Source organism: Cololabis saira, chromosome 12 (genome assembly GCF_033807715.1).
Source record: "Cololabis saira isolate AMF1-May2022 chromosome 12, fColSai1.1, whole genome shotgun sequence".
NCBI lineage: Eukaryota > Metazoa > Chordata > Actinopteri > Beloniformes > Belonidae > Cololabis > Cololabis saira.
The window spans coordinates 46,349,257-46,369,814 of NC_084598.1; the positions used below are offsets into that span (position 1 = coordinate 46,349,257).

Genomic DNA, 20,558 nt, shown 5'->3' on the forward strand with positions numbered 1-20,558 from the left:
ACTCACTACCATTAGCCCTCACTCACTACCACTAGCCCTCACTCACTACCACTAGCCCGCACTCACTACCACTAGCCCTCACTCACTATCACTAGCCCTCACTCACTACCACTAGCCCTCACTCACTACCACTAGCCCTCACTCACTACCACTAGCCCTCACTCACTACCACTAGCCCTCACTCACTATCACTAGCCCTCACTCACTATCACTAGCCCTCACTCACTATCACTAGCCCTCACTCACTACCATTAGCCCTCACTCACTACCATTAGCCCTCACTCACTACCACTAGCCCTCACTCACTACCACTAGCCCTCACTCACTATCACTAGCACTCACTCACTACCACTAGCCCTCACTCACTACCACTAGCCCTCACTCACTACCACTAGCCCTCACCCACAACCACTTCACCCTCAAAATGAAGCCACAAGGGGGTAGGGCTTTGTAATCTTCCCTAGGGATTGGGACACCACTTGCTACGTCGCTGCATGGTTTATGGTCGAGTATGTACGCGGTCCTGGGGATTTCACAGATTTTTGTGAGATCAGGTTGAAAACAATATTTTGAGCTTCTGCATAAAAATGCATTTTGATTCTGTTTTTCCACCACAGAGTCCTCTGTGGTCCTCAACCATGTGATCCTGCTGGTTCAGAGACCAGAGTTTGGTTCAGGATGAAACACCTCTCCAGATCCAGGAGAGTCTGCAGCAGATTTAGGACATTAGTACTCGTTGGTGACATAGGAAACTACTGAAACAGGGATTTGAGGAGGTTTGGTTACCTTGTAGTATTAGTACTACTACCACTACTACTACTACTACTACTACTACTACTACTACTACTACTTAGGAGGGTCCAGCATGGATAATGGATGGTCAGACTGCCGTCAGTCTAGTTACACATTGGTGCCACCATGCTAGTGCTAGAGGATTTTGTTTGGTTCCCTTACCACCCTACAACATTCCCTTTATACAGCAAAACTAGGTCTTAAATTCACCAATATGATATCATATTATTGGGATAGGTGCATGCAGCTTTTTCAGGGTTGAGTCCTGCTAAGAGCTGGACATCTCTCCTAAGTCATACTGATGAGAAGATACATTTACTAGATGCAGAAATGCTCCTTGAAGAGCTGAGTCTTTAGCTTGCTCTTAAAAGTAGTTATAGACCCTGTGGAACAGACAGAACTTGGTAGGTCCATTCACCATCAGGGAACAATGGAGGAGAAAAGTCTGGCTACTGATTCCACACCACATTGTGGTGGAAGCACCATGCGTCTTCTACTGGCTGAGCATAGTGTCATACATTCTCCAAGGTAGAGTCTGATTTTCCTGACGTTGTAAAGAGCAAATCTGCAAGAAGGGAAAAACGAAGCAACGTGGTCCTTAAAGGTCAGCTGGCTGTCTAACATGACACCAAGATTCCTAGCATGAGACGTGGGCACAAGTGTGATGTTATCCAACTGCACACTTATCTGAGCAGGTAAGGAATGACTGGCTGGGAAGACAATAAGCTCAGTCTGGGACAAGTTTAGCTGGAGTTGGCAGTTCTTCATCCATGCAGAGATATCAGAAAGACATACTGATATTTGCCTTGACACGGCAATTTCATCAGGCAGGGAGCAAAGGAAGAAGTGGGTATCATCTGCATAGCAGTGATAGTAGAAGCCATTACAGCTGATGATTAGTGCGATGGTGTACATTGAAAAGAGAAGAGGGACAAGAACAGATGCCTGGGGCACCCCTGCTGCAAGCTCATGTGATCTGGACACTTGTCCTTGCCATGATACTCTGAAGGATCTTCCTGCAAGGTCAGACATTAACCACAAGAGGACAGATCCTGAAATGCCAAGCTTTGAGAGTGTGGAGAGGAAGATGTGGTGATTGACGGTGTCAAAGGCACCGGACAGGTCAAGCAGTATGAAGACTGAGGATAGACCAGCAGATCGGGCAGCCTGTAGTGACTCAGTTACTGAAAGAAGAGCAGTTTCAGCTGAGTGGGTACTGCCTACAGTCTGACTGATGTTAAACTGAGTGAGTTCTGCCTACAGCCTGACTGATGTGGATCATACAGACATTTGTCATGAAGGGACCGACAGACCTGACTGAAGACGGCTCTTTCTAGAAGAGTAGACCTGAATGGGAGCAGTGAGACCGGACGGTAGTCTTCAACCTGGGCAGGGTTGAACGTTGGTTTATTTAGCAGTGGGGTGACCCGAGCTCGCTTGAAGGCAGAGGTGAAGACATCAGATTGAAGAGAATCATTGTATCAGTCATTTCTATCAGTCATTTGTATCAGTCATTCGTATCAGTCATTTGTATGAGGCTGTGTTGAAGCAGGGAAACATTAAAACATGCAGGACACTGGCTCTCAGTGTTGGAGATCTTCTGCCGTGGTCCTCATCAATATTGCGAGTGACTGATGTGAATTTGTGTTTGCAGAGGTCAGTACCACAGTCAGACACCAGAGCCTCCAGGATCCAGCTGTCTGTCTATAAAGAGTGACCGGTCCATGGACAAGCCTGCAGGGTTCAGTAACACAAGGTAAGAAAAATTTTGTTAACTGATTTTATGACTCATCATGACTTTACATTTTCTGTACGTGGGGGTTTATTTTACGTTTTAGTTTCTTCAAACATCACTTGCTCCTTGTGGTTCCTGTTTTTCCACCACGGAGTCCTCTGTGGTCCTCAACCATGTGGTCCTGCTTGGTTCAGAGACCAGAGTTTGGTTCAGGATGAAACACCTCTCCAGATCCAGGAGAGTCTGCAGCAGTTTTAGGACATTAGTACTCGTTGGTGAAATAGGAAACTACTGAAACAGGGATTTGAGGAGGTTTGGTTACCTTGTAGTATTAGTACTACTACCACTACTACTACCACTACTACTACTACTACTACTACTACTACTACTACTTAGGAGGGTCCAGCATGGATAATGGCTGGTCAGACTGCCGTCAGTCTAGTTAGACATTGGTGCCACCATGCTAGTGCTAGAGGATTTTGTTTGGTTCCCTTACCACCCTACAACATTCCCTTTATACAGCAAAACTAGGTCTTAAATTCACCAACATGATATCATATTGGGATAAGTGCATGCAGCTTTTTCAGGGTTTAGTCCTGCTAAGAGCTGGACATCTCTCCTAAGTCATACTGATGAGAAGATACATTTACTAGATGCAGAAATGCTCCTTGAAAAGCTGAGTCTTTAGCTTGCTCTTAAAAGTAGTTATAGACCCTGTGGAACAGACAGAACTTGGTAGGTCCATTCACCATCAGGGAACAATGGAGGAGAAAAGTCTGGCTACTAATTCCACACCACATTGTGGTGGAAGCACCATGTGTCTTCTACTAGCTGAGCATAGTGTCATACATTCTCCAAGGTAGAGTCTGATTTTCCTGATGTTGTAAAGAGCAAATCGGCAAGAAGGGAAAAACGAAGCATCGTGGTCCTTAAAGGTCAGCTGGCTGTATAACATCACACCAAGATTCCTAGCACGAGATGTGGGCACAAGTGTGATGTTATCCAACTGCACACTTATCTGAGCAGGTAAGGAATGACTGGCTGGGAAGACAATAAGCTCAGACTGGGACAAGTTTAGCTGAAGTTGGCAGTCCTTCATCCATGCAGAGATGTCAGAAAGACATGCTGATATTTGTCTTGACACGGCAATTTCATCAGACAGGGAGCAAAGGAAGAGGTGGGTATCATCTGCATAGCAGTGGTAGTAGAAGCCATTACAGCTGATGAGTTCACCTAGTGCGATGTGGTATCGTGAAAAGAGGATATGGCCAAGAACAGATCCCTGTGCCACCCCTGCTGCAAGCTCATGTGATCTGGACACTTGTGCTTGCCATGATACTCTGAAGGATCTTCCTGCAAGGTCAGACATGAACCACAAGAGGACAGATCCTGAAAGGCCAAGATTTGAGAATGTGGAGGGGAAGATGTGGGGATTGACGTTGTCAAAGGCACCGGACAGGTCAAGCAGTATGAAGACTGAGGATAGACCAGCAAATCTGGGAGTAGTGACTCAGTTACTGAAAGAAGAGCAGTTTCAGCTGAGTTGTTCTGCCTACAGCCTGACTGATGTTAAACTGAGTGGGTACTGCCTACAGCCTGACTGATGTGGATCATACAGACATTTGTCATGAAGGAACCGTCAGACCTGACTGAAGACGGCTTTTTCTAGAAGAGTAAACCTGAATGGGAGCAGGGAGACCAGACGGTAGTCTTCAACCTGGGCAGGGTTGAGCGTTTGTTTATTCAGCAGTGGGGTGACCCGAGCTCGCTTGAAGGCAGAGGTGAAGAAATCAGATTGAAGAGACATTGTATCAGTTATTTGTATCAGTCATTTGTATCAGTCATTTGTATGAGGCCGTGCTGAAGCAGGGAAACATTAAAACATGCAGGACACTGGCTCTCAGGGTTGGAGATCTTGTGTCGAGGTCCTCATCAATATTACAAGTGACTGATGTGAATTTGTGTTTGCAGAGGTCGGTACTGCAGTCAGAGACCAGAGTCTCCAGGATCCAGCTGTCTGTCTATGAAGAGTGACCGGTCCATGGACAAACCTGTAGGGTTCAGTAAAGAACCTGGATCTTCAGACACAAAGTAAGACAACTGTTGTTAACTGATTCTATGACTCATCATGACTTTATATTTTCTGTCCGTGGTGGTTTATTTCATAGATATACATAATAAATCAATATCTAGACTACTAAAACTCAGCGGATAGAATGGCAGAATAAATGAAATATGTGTGTGTGTGTGTGTGTGTGTGTGTGTGTGTGTGTGTGTGTGTGTGTGTGTGTGTGTGTGTGTGTGTGTGTGTGTGTAGGAATATATGTATGTAAGAATATTACAAATACCAGTGTATTAAAATTTTATTACTATATGTTAAACATGTAATAATTCAAATTATTTGTTATATTAGTAATATTTATATTGTTAATATACAATTGGACTTTTTATACTCTTCAATGTCTGTAACATGTTGGACATAAACATTGGGACATTTGTGACATATATTTACATTTATTTCCCTTTAAAAATATCCATCAAGACATGCAACTTGTTGAAACCACCAAGTAGAAATCTCACTGCAGAGTTTCCTGTCAGAGGCAGAAAACCTCTCCCTTCGTAGGGAAAGTTCCCACTTCCGCCTGCGCTCTCTGGTTTTTAGGAAACCTTAAAAATGTATGAAATATATCCAGATATAAGAATTATGGTCAGCATTTTTAATCCTGATTTCATTTTACTTTAATTGGAAGGACACACCTAGAATAGACTATAATCGAATAGAATAGTCCTTTATCGTCAGTACACCTTGTGGATTATTGGGTCTCTACAAACAACTGTAAATGTTAGCTTTGTAAGTGTATAGAAAAGTCTGTAAATACGCCTGCATGTACAAGAATCTCCATCTGTCAGCTCCCACGTTATTGGTGCGTACAATATAACTTCAAAAAGTTGCACAAACTACTGTCAATAAAGACAAAAGGAGGAGATTCATCACCTCTGCTTCTGCAGAACTTGATAAATACTAGAATGGATAGAATAGGCCAGCGTTAGAAGCTGAGGCCATGAAGTCTCCTGCTGCTGTGTTTTTGAAGGCAGTTTGACAGATTGTAAAGACTTATTCAGTTTGAAAATGTGAACAATAAAGTAGAAAGATGGATTTTCTGACCCATAGTTCAGTTCAGTCATCGTGGATATTAAATCTGAGATGTTTTTCCAATAAACCCTGTGTGGACGCTGGTTCTGCAGACGGAGCTCATACCAGTCGACTTCATCGGAATATCTGGGAGATGGAATAAGATCCAGAGCAAGTCCTCCACAAGGTGAGACCGTCCATCCGTCTGAAGAGTCGTCATGGTGATGCATGAGAGGTTTTTAAAACCTCTGATGCATCAGAGCTTTTTAAAACCTCTGATGCATCAGAGCGTACGCTCGGTTTGTCATTTCTGTGTCCAGTTGTTCAAACATGGACCATCATCCTTTGTGGTTCCAGACGTACGCCGGTTTATGGCGTCCTCGGCTCTGAGGCTGGGCAGCTGGTGGACGTCTGCGTCTCTCCAGCTACTCATCTTTCAAATATAAATCCTACATGTGACGTCCTGCTGCTGCTGTTACGCTCATCAGCTGTTTCCTTGTTTTATGAAATAATAATGGACCTGCAGGTCTGGATCTGGACCCTAGTGGTCTGTAGAGGACCTGCAGGTCTGGATCTGGACCCTAGTGGTCTGTAGAGGACCTGCAGGTCTGGATCTGGACCCTAGTGGTCTGTAGAGGACCTGCAGGTCTGGATCTGGACCCTAGTGGTCTGTAGAGGACCTGCAGGTCTGGATCCGGTAGATAACCTGCTTGTTTTCTTTGTTCCTCCTTGGACTCAACCGGGAGCATGAACGTCGGTGCTCCAGCTCAGGTCTCATCACGGTTCAGTGTGTGTAGCATTGTGGACGTCATATGTTTGTTTTAGGGTTTAACCTGAAAATTCTCACAATGTTCCTCTCATCAACGACCGATGTTTTCCACCGTTCGATGTCTGTTACCTGATACAACCGTGGTGACCTTCGTCTTGGGGGTTTCAGATGGTTGTCCTGGCAGTGACCAGTGTTTATGTTTTCCACATTCTTGAACGGTACCTGCAGTCTGCAGGGCGATGAAACTTAGGTGGTCTTGACCCTTCACCGGCATCGGTGGACTGAGCGGTCAAACCGGTTCCTAAACCGGGTTGGTTTAGCTCCTGGAGGCCCCCCATCACTGACTGCAGTAGGAGTTTGTATCTCTCTGACCTCCTCTTCATTCTGTTTTTCAGCAGATGCTGGTCTGCAGCAGGTCCTAGATGAACATAAGACCAGTCTGAGGAGCAGATGTGAACATGTGACTGAAGGAACTGATGAAACAGGAAGTAGAACCCTCCTCAACATGATCTACACGGAGCTCTTCATCACAGAGGGACTGAGTGGAGAGGTTGATACCCAACATGAGGTGAGGCAGCTGGAGACAGCTTCCAGGATGAAGAGCCTCCATGACGCTCCAATCAGGTGCCAGGACATCTTTAAAGCCTTACCTGACCAACGTGGAGCCATCAGAGTGGTTCTGACCAACGGCGTCGCTGGCGCTGGGAAAACCTTCTCGGTTCAGAAGTTCTCTCTGGACTGGGCCGAGGGCTCGGAGAACCAAGACGTCACCGTGGTGATTCTGCTCTCGTTCAGGGAGCTGCACCTGATCAGAGATGAGCAGCTCAGTCTTCTCAGGCTGATCCAGGTTTTCCATCCATCGTTACAGAAGCTCACAGCAGAGCAGCTGGCTGCCGGGAAACCGTTGTTCATCTTTGACGGCCTGGATGAAAGCAGACGTTCCCTGGACTTCAACAACGGTCCGGTGGTGTCTGACGTCACACAGAGCTCATCGGTCAACGTGCTGCTGACCAACCTCATCCAGGGGAACCTGCTTCCCTCAGCTCTCATCTGGATCACTTCCAGACCTGCAGCAGCCAATCAGATCCCTCACAAACACGTGGACAGGGTGACAGAAGTACGAGGCTTCACCGACGGCCAGAAGGAGGAATACTTCAGGAGGAGGTTCAGGGATGAAGAGCGGTCCAGCAGCATCGTCTCCCACATGAAGACATCCAGAACCCTCCACATCATGTGTCAACTCCCGGTCTTCTGCTGGATCACTGCTACAGTTCTGGACCACATGTTGACCACAGAGCAGAGAGGAGAGCTGCCCAAGACCCTGACTGACATGTTCTCCCACTTCCTGCTGGTCCAGACCAAGAGGAAGAAGAACAAGTACCAGGAGGGACATGAGACGAGTCCACAGGAGCTGACGGAGGCTGACAGGGACCTTCTCCTGAAGCTGGGGAGGCTGGCGTTTCAACATCTGGAGAAAGGAAACATCATGTTCTACCAAGAAGACCTGCAGCAGTGTGGTCTTGATGTCCCAGAGGCCTCGGTGTACTCAGGAGTTTGTACCCAGATCTTCAGGAGAGAGTGTGAGGTCTTCCAGAAACCCGTCTACTGCTTTGTTCATCTGAGCATCCAGGAGTTCCTGGCTGCAGTCTACGTGCTCCACTGTTGGTCCACCGGAAACACAGATGTGCTGAAGAACTTCCTGGGAGAAGACAGATACTCATCTCTGGATGACTTCCTGGAGAGAGTCATGCAGAAATCCCTGGAGAGTAAAAATGGCCACCTGGACCTGTTTGTCCGCTTCCTTCATGGTCTTTCTGTGGAGTCCAACCAGAGACTGTTAGGAGGTCTGCTGAACCAGAGGAAGAACCGTCCAGGAACCATCCAGAGAGTCATCAACAACCTGAAGGAGATGAACACTGATGATATCTCTCCTGACAGAAGCATCAACATCTTCCAGTGTCTGGTGGAGATGAACGACCTCTCAGTTCATCAGCAGATCCAACATTTCCTGAAGTCAGAGAACAGATCAGAGGAGAAGCTCTCTGATATCCAGTGTTCAGCTCTGGCCTACATGCTGCAGATGTCAGAGGTTCTGGATGAGTTGGACCTGAACAAGTACAAGACAACAACACCAGGGGGTCGACGGAGACTGATTCCAGCTGTGAGGAACTGCAGAAAGGCTCGGTGAGTCCAGATGGATCAATAACACCATCAGTTAGTGTAAATTAGCAGTTTAGTTCTTTAAATCTTGTTTTGATCTTCAAATGAAAACTTTTGAAATCAGATGTGTTTGTTTTATTCTGGGTCACCTCAAGTCACGTCAACCAGAGGTTCATGTTTCAAACACTTGATCTAGTTGATGTTTCTGCTGCTCAGAGATGAATCTGTGTAACGGAGAAAGATGAAACATCAGAACCACTGGGGGGTTTTGTGGACACACGTGTACTTGGTAAGAGACCTTAGTTCTAGTAACTCTGGTTCTGTGATCTCCTGCACCGTCCTGTAAGTCCAGATATGAAGGCTTCAAATCCCATGAATCCTCCATAAACTGCTGGTCGTACCAGAAGCTGCACTTGTGAATTTCCCGAGTGCAGCTTCATTGATTATGAATGAAAGTTTGTCTGAGACAGAAGGGGACAGGTGTTTGTGTTGTTGCTGTAGAGGAGAGCAGCATGAAGACGTTTACAGCTTCATACGAGAACTTCTTTATCAATCTCTGATCAATGCTGAAGTCTCTGTGAGACTAATGTCTCCTTTAAGAGACCTGAACACAAAATACAAGAAAAACTAGTCCAGGAGTCAGAAAAATACTAAATATAGCTTAAAATCTTGAAGATCTTTTATCTGGATACTTGAGAAAAGTTCAGCTCTACACTGGTTCACTTTCATTCAAGATGTTCAGAGTGAAAAATGTCCAAGAATAAATTAGTTTATGTCCTAAATCCAATGTTTTCAGATGACTCTGACAGACGTAGACGTTAACGAAGCCGGTTCCCTCCTTCATCTGCAGATCCAAACAAAGTCTGCAGATGTTAACAGATGTGTTCAGTCTGGCTTTAACTCAGACTTTATTACAACTGACATCATCTTTTCTCTCATCACAGATGTGTTGGTTGTGGACTCTCAGAGACTCACTGTGAAGTTGTTGCGTCCGCTCTGAAGTCCAACCCCTCCCATCTGACAGAACTGGACCTGAGTCAGAACCGGGACCTGAAGGATTCAGGAGTGAAGGTTCTGTCTGGTGGACTGGAGAGTCCAAACTGTAGACTGGAGACTCTGAGGTCAGTCCACTGGAGATGTTTCCACATTTATCCACTTATCATCCTCCAAAGATGTCACAAAACTACTTTAATTCAAAAGAATTTCCAGAAATATTTAATATCTGATAACAAATGTTATTTTTTTTTTTAGAAAGGTTCTGTGTCTATAAAAGTCTGAAGATTGTTATATAATAATATTTTAGATGTAAACAGGAGAAAAACCAGTTTAGATGTAAACAGGAGAGAAACTAGTTTATTATAAAAGAAAGAAACATGTTAAAAAGTGTATTAAACATTAACCCAGCACATCAGGCCCATGTACATGTTTGATAAGTACTTTGTACTTTCTTGTGTGTGTAATCTGCAGTTTCCTGAGTCTGAACTAGTTTTAAAACAGCTGCAGGTTTTGTCATGAGTTGATTTTACAGAACCCAAATGCAGGAAACCCAAAGGTGACAGATGGCAGCAAAGTCCTTTATTTTAACAAAACATAAACACCCAGAAAAAGTTATCTAACAGAAATGAGAGAATGGTGAAGATGACTGGGAGGCATCAGACTGACAACCAGCCGGGACTGAAAGAGAGCAGGAATGAAGACAGACAGACCAACAGCCAGGAAGAGACACATGTCCTCTCAAGGACTGAGACACAGGTGCAAACAATCAGGATGGACGGGACCAAGGGGAGTCAAAGAAAGAACCAAACACACAAGGATGTACTTTCAAAATAAAACATGAAACAGGTCACCAAAAGACCAAATGTATCACCATCACAGCCCTAACCCTAACCCTAAACCCTAACCCTAACCTGGAGAACCTGGTGAAAAAAATGTATCACCATCACAGCCCTAACCCTAACCCCAACCTGGAGAACCTGGTGAAACAAATGTATCACCATCACAGTCCTAACCCTAAACCTAACCCTAACCTGGAGAACCTGGTGAAACAAATGTATCACCATCACAGCCCTAACCCTAACCCTAACTCTAACCCTAACATCACAGCCCTAACCCTAACCCTAACCCTAACCTGGAGAACCTGGTGAAACAAACGTATCAGCATCACAGCCACTCTGTGTTACTTCCTAGAGGACGGTGGTGCTTGGGTTCGGTCTGGTTACAGGTGGAAACCACGAAGCTGCACCTAATAAGATTCATCAACCAGTACTAACACAATAATATCCTCATTACAATAAATGAGACCCAGAGATCATTTAACATTTTGCCAAAACTTAAGTAAAGGCATTGTTTATTAATTTACATAAATTTGTTAAATAAAATCAATGTAATTGTTTTTCAAGTAAACCCTCAAAAAACGCAGAAATGAATTTTCAAAACATTAAGAAAGCAGAAATAAACTTTCCAAACATTGAGTGTGCTGAAATCTTCCGTCCCGATCCTGGTCAGGATGTGGTGGTCGGGACGGCAGCTCTGCCGCGCTCAGGCCCCTCCTGGCACGTCCTGGCTCGCTCTGGCTCGGCCTCCTCCCATCCCAACTCCTGCTCTGACAGAATGGCTCTCCGTCCGTGAACCGCGGTCCTCTTCTCTGAGCTTCCAGCTCTGTAGGCTCCAGTCCGGGACTGTTTGACCGTCTTTTTGTCTTAACCACACCAAAGTACGGCCACTTGTATTCCTGTGTGATTAAACAGGAAAATATTCAGCAGTACAGCAGTCGAGGACTGCAGTTGTCCATCCCTGCCTTAGGTCATGTTTACACATAGCCGGGTATTTACAAAAACTGATATTTCCCCCTCTACGTTTTTAAAAATACCATAATTTACATCAGATTGTTTTCAAAATCTCTTCATTTACATGAACCTGCACAAATACTAGATAGAGCAAATGCGTTTGCTGTTTTGTGCAGTCCACCCTCGTCAGCTAAATAGTAGAGGGTGCAGCTACTTTTTTCATTACACTGACCGAGGACGGCATGAAAGTGGTCTGACCTTCTATGTGGGGGTGCAGTAACTCCTAAAGGGACAGTAGCGATGACCGCGACATCCTGAAGTTCTCACACCATTCCTCCGGGACAACTCCTTCGTTTTCTGAGTTTTCTCACCAGTGAGTGGTTCGTCTTGGTCAGATCCAGAAATGACGGCGCCGCCGTTGCCAGGCAACCCTTTGTCCTGGTTGGAGATAAAGTTGATGTATTGCAGAGCTCCGAGCACTCCTTCTCCTCTGCTCCTCCACATAATACAGCAGTTGTGAATGCAAATGCAACAGATGAAAAGTGTTTGCACAAAAGTAAAAACCAGCACTGCTTTAATCCATCATGATCACAGCGGACAAACAAACCATAAACACATGGTGACGTTTCTGTCGCATAATGTGACGTTCTGAAGCCTAAATTTCCGTTTCTCTCCGTTTACAAGCAAAACGTGAAGATGGAGTTTTTGTAAATCTCCATTTTGGCCGGAGTTTTCAGAAGTGATCGTTTTTGGAGACTTTGAGCTTCGTTTTCGTGTAAACGAACGGCTAAAACTGATGAAAACACCAGCGTTGTTGCTGCGTGCAAACGAGGCCTCAGACCTGGACAGGTTGGACTGACGGCTACAGGTGGAGCGTCAAAGTGATCGTCATGACAGGAAGTGTCTTAGATCCTCCCGTGTGGTTTTAATTCAGAAATGTCCTTTAATCAAGCAGATCATTAGTTGTTCAAGCAAAGACTTTTCAAGTGCAAGCGATACAGAACAACCTGATGTTTAGTTTCACACAGACTTCAGAATCTGTTGAATTAGTCTGATAAATATACAGAATTCAATCATTCTTATCTTTAACTAACAGTAAGATATTAACTGATAAACTCAGTTTTAAAAGAATTATTAGGTGTTTGCAAGATAAGTCAAATTATAAATGACACATTTATAAAGTATTTTAATATCTTATCCTTCTGCTCTCAGAAAACATCATTTTAACTCTTTATAAGATAAAACGATGATTATGATAAAAACCTCAGGAATCCTGCATAAATGATATAAAACTGGACACATGATATAAAGTCCAGCAGTTCTCCACAGATCCATTCTGGTGTTAATAATTGTTGCTAGATCAGCTTCTGATCTCTAAACTGCTGCTTTGGATAATATTTTAACATCAACACTAATCAAAAGGATTGGTGTGTATGTTGGTGTTTTCATCTTAATCTAGTGTCAGACTTGGACCAGAAAAGCTCAGGATGTTCAGTAAAGGTGAACATGTCAGAGGAACAACCAGGAACCCACATCATGGATGTAACAAAACTGTAAAACCTGTTTTATAAAGTCCAGATACGGTGGTGACCCACATGGACCTGATGACAAAGTTGATATTTGAAGAAACACTTCTCTGATGAGACTTTAACATGTTTTACTTTTTGTTCAGCTTGCAGCGCTGCAGTTTGTCAAAGATCAGCTGTTCTTCTCTGGTCTCAGCTCTGAAGTCCAGCCCCTCCCATCTGAAACATCTGGACCTGAGTGACAACAAGAACCTGCATGATTCAGGAGTGAAACATCTGTGTGGTTTCCTGGAGAGTCCAGACTGCAGACTGGAGACTCTGAGGTTAGACATGTTTTAGTTGTGTGATCTGATGTGAAAGTTGTGTTGACACTAACCTGCAGAAATCAGGCTGATCTGCTGATCCACACTGACCATCTGACTGCTCTGGTTTCTTCTTCTCTTGTGTCTTTATTCAGGTTGGAGGACTGCAGTCTGTCAGAGATCAGCTGTTCTTCTCTGGTCTCAGCTCTGAAGTCCAACCCCTCCCATCTGAAATATCTGGACCTGAGCTGGAACAAGAACCTGCAGGATTCAGGAGTGAAACATCTGTGTGGTTTCCTGGAGAGTCCAGACTGCAGACTGGAGACTCTGGGGTCAGTTCACAGATGTAAAAGATTGGAGCCTCCTGCTCGCTTCCCTGACGCCCCGGTCCGACCTCACCCCTCATTTAATACTTAAATTACCAATTCTAATTATAATAATTATTCTTGGCATTATCATGATGTATTGTTTCATAATGTATTATTATATGAAGTTATGAGATCTCATGGGATGTTAAACTATAGTATTATTATATTGTTATATATTATAGTATGGTGATATAATTTTGTTATATGTTATAATATTATGAAAATTATTATGTTATATCAGGATATTACTATATTATTATGCTATATTTATATTATATCGTGCTACACCACTCTATATGATAATTATTTATTTGTTTACTTATTTATTCTCGAATTAACATTCTTAATTTATTTATCTACTCTCATCATGTTATTTACACACACACACACGCACACACACACACACTCACACACACACACACACACACACACACACACACACACACACGCAAGCACGCACACACACACACACACACACACACACACACACACACACCTAGATACATATCATTGTAACTGATGTCGTCTTTTGTCGCTGTTTTTACTGTATGTTAATAAATGAAAAAAGAAAAAAAGATTGGAGAAACTTTGAAAGGTCCGTCCAGACAGATCCTCCACAAACACAGAGATGAAACTAAGGAGTGTTTCAGTCGGAGAGTCTTCAGGTTCTCTGTCAAACAGTCGGCTGCAGGAGATCGTTCCTGAACACATCTGGAAACTTCTAGAAATACTCTTTCTAGAGACTCTTCCTGCTCCAACTTTATCAGTTCCCTTTAGAGGTTAATTTAATATACTTCATTTAATTCAACATGTCCACAAGTGTTATTTCTTTCTTTTCTCCTGGAAGAAATGTTTGGTTGTATTTGAAGTGAAACTGAAGTTTAAACTGCAGTCTGTGATTAAAAGTCATCAACATGTTTCTTCTTTATTCAGGTTGAGGAAATGCAGGTTGTCAGAGATCAGCTGTTCTTCTCTGGTCTCAGCTCTGAAGTCCAACCCCTCCCATCTGAAACATCTGTACCTGAGTGCCAACAACCTGCAGGATTCAGGAGTGAAACATCTGTGTGGTTTCCTGGAGAGTCCAGACTGCAGACTGGAGACTCTGGGGTCAGACATGTTTTAGTTGTGTGTTCAGATGAATCTGATGTGAAAGTTGTGTTGATACTAACCTGCAGACATCAGGCTGATCTGCTGATCCACACTGACCATCTTACCGCTCTGGTTTCTTCTTCTCTGGTGTCTTTATTCAGGTTGGGGAGCTGCGATCTGTCAGGGATCAGCTGTTCTTCTCTGGTCTCAGCTCTGAAGTCCAACCCCTCCCATCTGAAACATCTGAACCTGAGATACAACAACCTGCAGGCTGCAGATGTGCAGCAGCTGTATGGTCTGGTGCAGAGTCCAGACTACCAGCTGCAGACTCTCAGGTCAGTGGAGGTTGGAGTCGGTCCTGCTGCTTCCAGCAGTTTTCTACTAAATCCAGCTGATATCAAATCAAAGATCCAGTGTTTCCAGTGAAGCTGCAGCTTCTCAGCGGCTGCTTTCCCCAGTAAAGCTGTGAGAGGAGGATGATGACAGGCTGCAGGATCAGAGGATCCAGATGTTGGTTGTGGACCGGTGTTGTGCTGGTGTTCATGTGTCCACAAATAAAGGTGTATTCCAGCTGACGGCCTTCCAGGATGTTCAGACTGCTCCACTGCAGCTCTGAACTCTGAGCTCTTGGATGTGCTGATGGAGAGATCTCTGCAAACACTCCTTCATCCCCTCTTTTCTTTCTTCTTCTCTCCAGCTGGGACTGATGAGAGTTAATGGGACGGTGTTTGTGCTGAGAGGATGAGACGTGTCCTGATCGTCCTCAGAGTTGAAGCAGAACCAGTTTGTGTGGACAAACTCTGACTGGACCGTGATGATGATGATGATGATGATGATGAAGATGAAGATGTATATAGTTTCTGAATTCCAGCGCTCTACAAACTTCTCATATATTCATGTATTTCATGTTAAGTCAAAAGGTCTTTATTGCCATTATATTATTATTAAAAAACAGTACATCAAAAGGTAGCCTTTAATTTGAACTTGAGTTTGCTCGACATTGTTCCTCAAGGACTTTGTGTAAAGTCTGGATGAGTTCTAGTACGGAGGTTCCTACTACTAATGTAGTGATGGATAAATGTCTACGCTGCCGCGGCGGAGCTGCTCAGCACAGCAGCCGTCTCCCCCACCGAGTCACGTGACCGCCGCTGTTTTCTTTTTATTTACATATTTCCGTTTCATTCCAAGTTTCCCTTTATTTGTTGTTATCGTGTTTTCAGCTTCGTCGGTTTTTTAAAGTTTCTCTCCACGTCACTGATGAAGAGAGAGACTGAAAAGATCTGTGGAAATAACAGCGTTTGTTCATGAAACACGAAACACAAATGAACTTGACTTGGTCAATGAATGTTCCTCAATTTGTTCCAGTAAATATTGTAAATGTTTTCTGGATATTACGATGATTGTTAACGTTTCAAAGAAAGTCAAAATTCTTCAGTAAAACTTGGATCTTTTCTCTTGTTCAGTTTACTGTGGTTAATAAGTGTTTGTCTGTGATTAGTGTCAGTACCAGGAGCAGCACCGACCATCACAAGGCACTTTTTATTCTCTTGTTCACCATCAGCACAAATCTGCTTTTATTTCATAAGAGAGATCATTTCACACTCTCTCTCTTTTATTTAATGAAATACTGACATAGATTACAGTCTCATTTTACCACAAACTGCACAAAACACTTGAATATGCGTCAGATATGAAGAAAGAACCCAAAAAGTTAAAGCCAACATAGATGAACTGAATTGATTTAAAACACATGATCAGCACAAATGTTCAACACTTGTTGATCAATATTTGAAATGGACTCTGATCTCTGATTTTAGCGTTTAAAATGTGAGGATTGCCATGTTTTTCAGGGTTCTTGTTGATGGAGGAATTGGGGGGGTCTGTTAATTGGATTGTCAATGAGGATGATGGTTGCGTACCAGACGGTGGAGGAGCCGTTTACTGAGTTCTGGGGGGGTTATGACCTTTGAATGACCTAATACAGGTGTGTTTGGATGTGTTTTAATGACCCTGGGGGGAGGCCATGCACCCAGCGGGGTATGAGGGAGTGGTGTGAGGTCGGGGGGAGGAGGTAAACCGGTTGAATCTGTCCCCCCCGAAGAGCCTGTCAGCGTTGCCTGGTTCCCTCTGCGGAGCCACCAAGACGGTTCTGATGGATTTGAACCCAGGTAACCCCGCCTGAGCTGTTGCATCAAGAATGCTCTCTGGAACCTGTGAGACAGCGCAGATAGTGGGGCTACATTTCCAAGTGATTACTGGAGATGTGTCTGTACACTGAAGAAAATACATCTAAGCACATGTAAATATAACATATTTAAATCTGTGATATTAACAATTAAAAATGAAGTTTGTTGCTTTACATGAATACATCTAGTTTTGAACTTAATCTGCATTTGTTCCAAAAAACAAGACATTGTGCATTTTTTCCTTAACAAGCAGTATTTCTGTAATCCCAGTAATCTTTTCATTTACACACAAACAACAAGCAATGATCTTGTTGTATTTACCTTTCCTTTAACAATTTTAATCTATTGGGTAGATTGACCAACGTTTAGATGAAACATGTTTTATTTGTTTAACTAGAACAACCACAGTAAATAATATCTTGCTTGATCTACTTTAAAAAAATTAAGGCAACTTTTTCGCATGCGATTTTTATGTAGATCAAGAAAGACTAGTCTTTGTAGAAACTATTTCATTTTTACTATGTTTCGAGGTTCGAGTCACGGAACAAATCCATTTTATTTGGGTTGGAGTTTCTGAGGTTAGAAATCCTGTAAATGCTAATATTTAATGTGTGAGCATTTCTGTCCAGAGAACGCTGAACTGAATGTATGTTTGCAACCTGTAACGGTAAAGAAAAAGTGATGTTTTAAATAATCTGAGACATTTATAAAGTCTGACGAAAGTACGTTGAGGACTGTCTAAGTGCTTGTTGAAAAATAAAAAAGTGTGTTTAAAAACAAGGAACGGGTGTTGAATGTTTTAAAGAACTTGGACAAAAAAGCAGTAAATATTAAAAATAGTTTGTCTCCATCTAGTGGCTCAGAAAATAAATTGGACGAATAATTAAAAGTTTAAATACATGTCTCCCTCTAGTGGAGATATAAAATCATTGTGTTTAAAAATGGAATCTCTGGAAGTTGTTATGTTTTTTTTTATTAATACCAAAGTGGGGAAATGTACTTGGTCCGGCAGAAAATTAACAATATACACCAAAGTGAATTTAAGAATACATGAAAAATATAAACAAGTATAAAGGAACAAAATACATATAAAATAAAAAAAAACTAAATAAATAAAACAAGTGGTCAGAAAATCAAAGCCCTACACTCTGAAACTGTGCTACGGGTATCACCAGTGGTACGTGAGCTCCCTCTAGTGGTACGAAGAGGAAAGTGGTAATTAAAAACAATAGATTAGATTAACTCAGTGTTTCTCAATCCTGGTCCTGGTCCCTGTCCTGCATGTTTTAGGTGTTTCCTGCTTCAGCACCGTGATACAAGTACCTGTGTCATCAACAGAGCTGTTCAGACCTTGGGCTTAATTCCAATCTCCCCCTCACAGACTCACAGACTTACGTGCCCGCTCCCGCAACTTGCGTAAGGGTTCAGGGCTGTCCCATTCCTAAAGTCGTTAAGGGTTCAGGGCTGTCCCATTCCTAAAGTCGTTAAGGGTTCAGGGCTGTCCCATTCCTAAAGTCGTTAAGGGTTCAGGGCTGTCCCATTCCTAAAGTCGTTAAGGGTTCAGGGCTGTCCCATTCCTAAAGTCGTTAAGGGTTCAGGGCTGTCCCATTCCTAAAGTGGTTAAGTGCGCGAGGGCTCCCGGCAGACATTTTGAGCCCTTGCTTCTCACTTACCGTAAGGAACCATGTGCGACTGCGAGACGAAAGAAGTTCACCTGTAAGTATAAATACATAGCCCACTGGTGATTTAAATTCAGAAACTGTTGTCCCGTGATGATTTTTCAACGTTCCTATTATTTCCTTTACAAACAGAGAGCGACCAACAAACGGAGGGAAGAAAACCAAAAAAAGGACAAATTAAGTTTTGGACTTTCTTCAAGACTAAAGACAAGAAAAGAGGCTGAGGGAGCTGGATGAAAAGGAGGAGGAGAGGGACAAGAAGAGGGATGACCAGTTATCTAAGCTCATTGACATTTTTGGGAAGATGGAGGACAAAATGTAGTTTTCTTCATCATTTTTTTATTTATAATTTGAGGCTCAATTTATTTTGTTTCCATTTTACATTAGACAAATCCTCAGTTGACCTGGTGTTGAATAAACAAGACTTGCTTTTCTTTAATCTGAGTACAGTGTTTGAATTAAGATTCCCTTTGTTAACAGAAATGCATACATGTAAATACTAGCAAGATAGTTTTAGATCCAACACAAACAAGTCAGGCAGTAATTTGATTATTCATTTATTTATGACCACAAAATTCTAACAATTTAAGCAAGTTAAAAAAAAATGTTGCAGTAAATAGTGAAATATTTAGCTCAGGTTACCATAATTTTTTACGCTCTCTTCCAAAAATGAAATGACATCATGCTCAAAATGGAAAGTAATCTTAGATGGTCATAACACAGCTGGAATATTTAACTCAGGATACCATCAGTTTACACGCTCTTACAAAAATGAAATTACTCTGTGATTGATCCTGGCATACTGGATGTGCTGGTATGGGTAGATTGAAAGAAATACACTACATTAACAAGGAAATACATGTGCATATTTAAATTGTGTTCTTTGTTGAATTTTATGCTCCTTTATATAGGCTACTACTTTGTTTTCAAACATCCGTAGGATGATCATTCCCAAACTTATAATAGCGGTACGTAACATTCTTATCTGACTAGGAATTTTGTAAATTGAAATGTTAAATAAAGTTTATAAAAAAAATTGATCTGACGTGTTTCTGGTTTCTACTAAGTGCTGTCCCATTCCTATTCCTACCATTTGGAGCCCTCACACCCTCTCACACTTGATCACGTACAGCTGACGTCACTAAAGTCTGTGAGGGTTCAGGGCTGGAGGGTTTAGGGTGGAGATTGTAATTCAGCCTTGGTGACTAATGAGGCTAATGAGGACCTTTAATTAGAATCAGGTGTGTTGGTGCAGGAAACATCTCTAACATGCAGGACAGGGGGCCACGAGGACCGGAATTTAGAAACACTGGATTAACTTTAAAATATTTTTAAAAGTAGAGGGTTCAAGAAAAATGCAATTGTGGCTTCAAATTGGAACTATAACGAAGAGGATTTCAGCTCAGGAGAATATTTCATCTCCACCTCAAGCCTGCCTGCTATTCCCCTCACTGCAAAAACTCAAAATCTTAACAAGAATATTTGTCTTATTTCTAGTTAAAATGTCTCATTTTTAGTCAAAAAAATCTCATTACCCTTAAAACAAGGAAAAAACAACAATATTCACCTGTTTCAAGTAGATTTTCACTTAAAATAAGTAGAAAAATCTGCCAGTGGAACAAGATTTTTTTGCTTGTAATGAGAAGATAAATCTTGTCCCACTGGCAGATTTTTCTATTTATTTCAAGTGTAAATTTACTTGAAACAGGTGAAAATTGTCACTACTGCTGCTAACAAAAGTGAGTTTCCCCATTGAGGGAGAAATAAAGGATTATCTTATCTTATCTACTACTGTAGTAGTACTAGCTCTGTCCTGTACTGTAGTAGTACTAGCTCTGTCCTGTACTGTAGTAGTAGTACTAGCTCTGTCCTGTACTGTAGTAGTAGTACTAGCTCTGTCCTGTACTGTAGTAGTACTAGCTATGTCCTGTACTGTAGTAGTAGTACTAGCTCTGTCCTGTACTGTAGTAGTACTAGCTATGTCCTGTACTGTAGTAGTAGTACTAGCTCTGTCCTGTACTGTAGTAGTAGTA

General features: G+C 42.7%; 1 protein-coding gene across 2 annotated transcripts in view; it reads left to right on the top strand.

Moving 5' to 3' along the window:
- LOC133457540 (NACHT, LRR and PYD domains-containing protein 12-like) overlaps nucleotides 1-16,117 on the top strand; it is a 27,991-nt gene extending 11,874 nt beyond the window's left edge. The window contains exons 2-11 of one of the 2 annotated variants that reach the window (XM_061736900.1): nucleotides 2,447-2,548; nucleotides 4,499-4,618; nucleotides 5,774-5,847; nucleotides 6,825-8,613; nucleotides 9,534-9,710; nucleotides 13,048-13,224; nucleotides 13,359-13,535; nucleotides 14,505-14,678; nucleotides 14,822-14,995; nucleotides 15,358-16,117. In XM_061736900.1, coding sequence (XP_061592884.1) covers nucleotides 2,447-2,548; nucleotides 4,499-4,618; nucleotides 5,774-5,847; nucleotides 6,825-8,613; nucleotides 9,534-9,710; nucleotides 13,048-13,224; nucleotides 13,359-13,535; nucleotides 14,505-14,678; nucleotides 14,822-14,995; nucleotides 15,358-15,367 — 2,974 coding nt within the window. In that variant the 3' untranslated portion in view covers nucleotides 15,368-16,117. The remainder of the gene's footprint in view (nucleotides 1-2,446; nucleotides 2,549-4,498; nucleotides 4,619-5,773; nucleotides 5,848-6,824; nucleotides 8,614-9,533; nucleotides 9,711-13,047; nucleotides 13,225-13,358; nucleotides 13,536-14,504; nucleotides 14,679-14,821; nucleotides 14,996-15,357) is intronic. The other variant, XM_061736901.1, reaches the window with a different exon arrangement.
- Nucleotides 16,118-20,558: the final 4,441 nt, after the last annotated feature.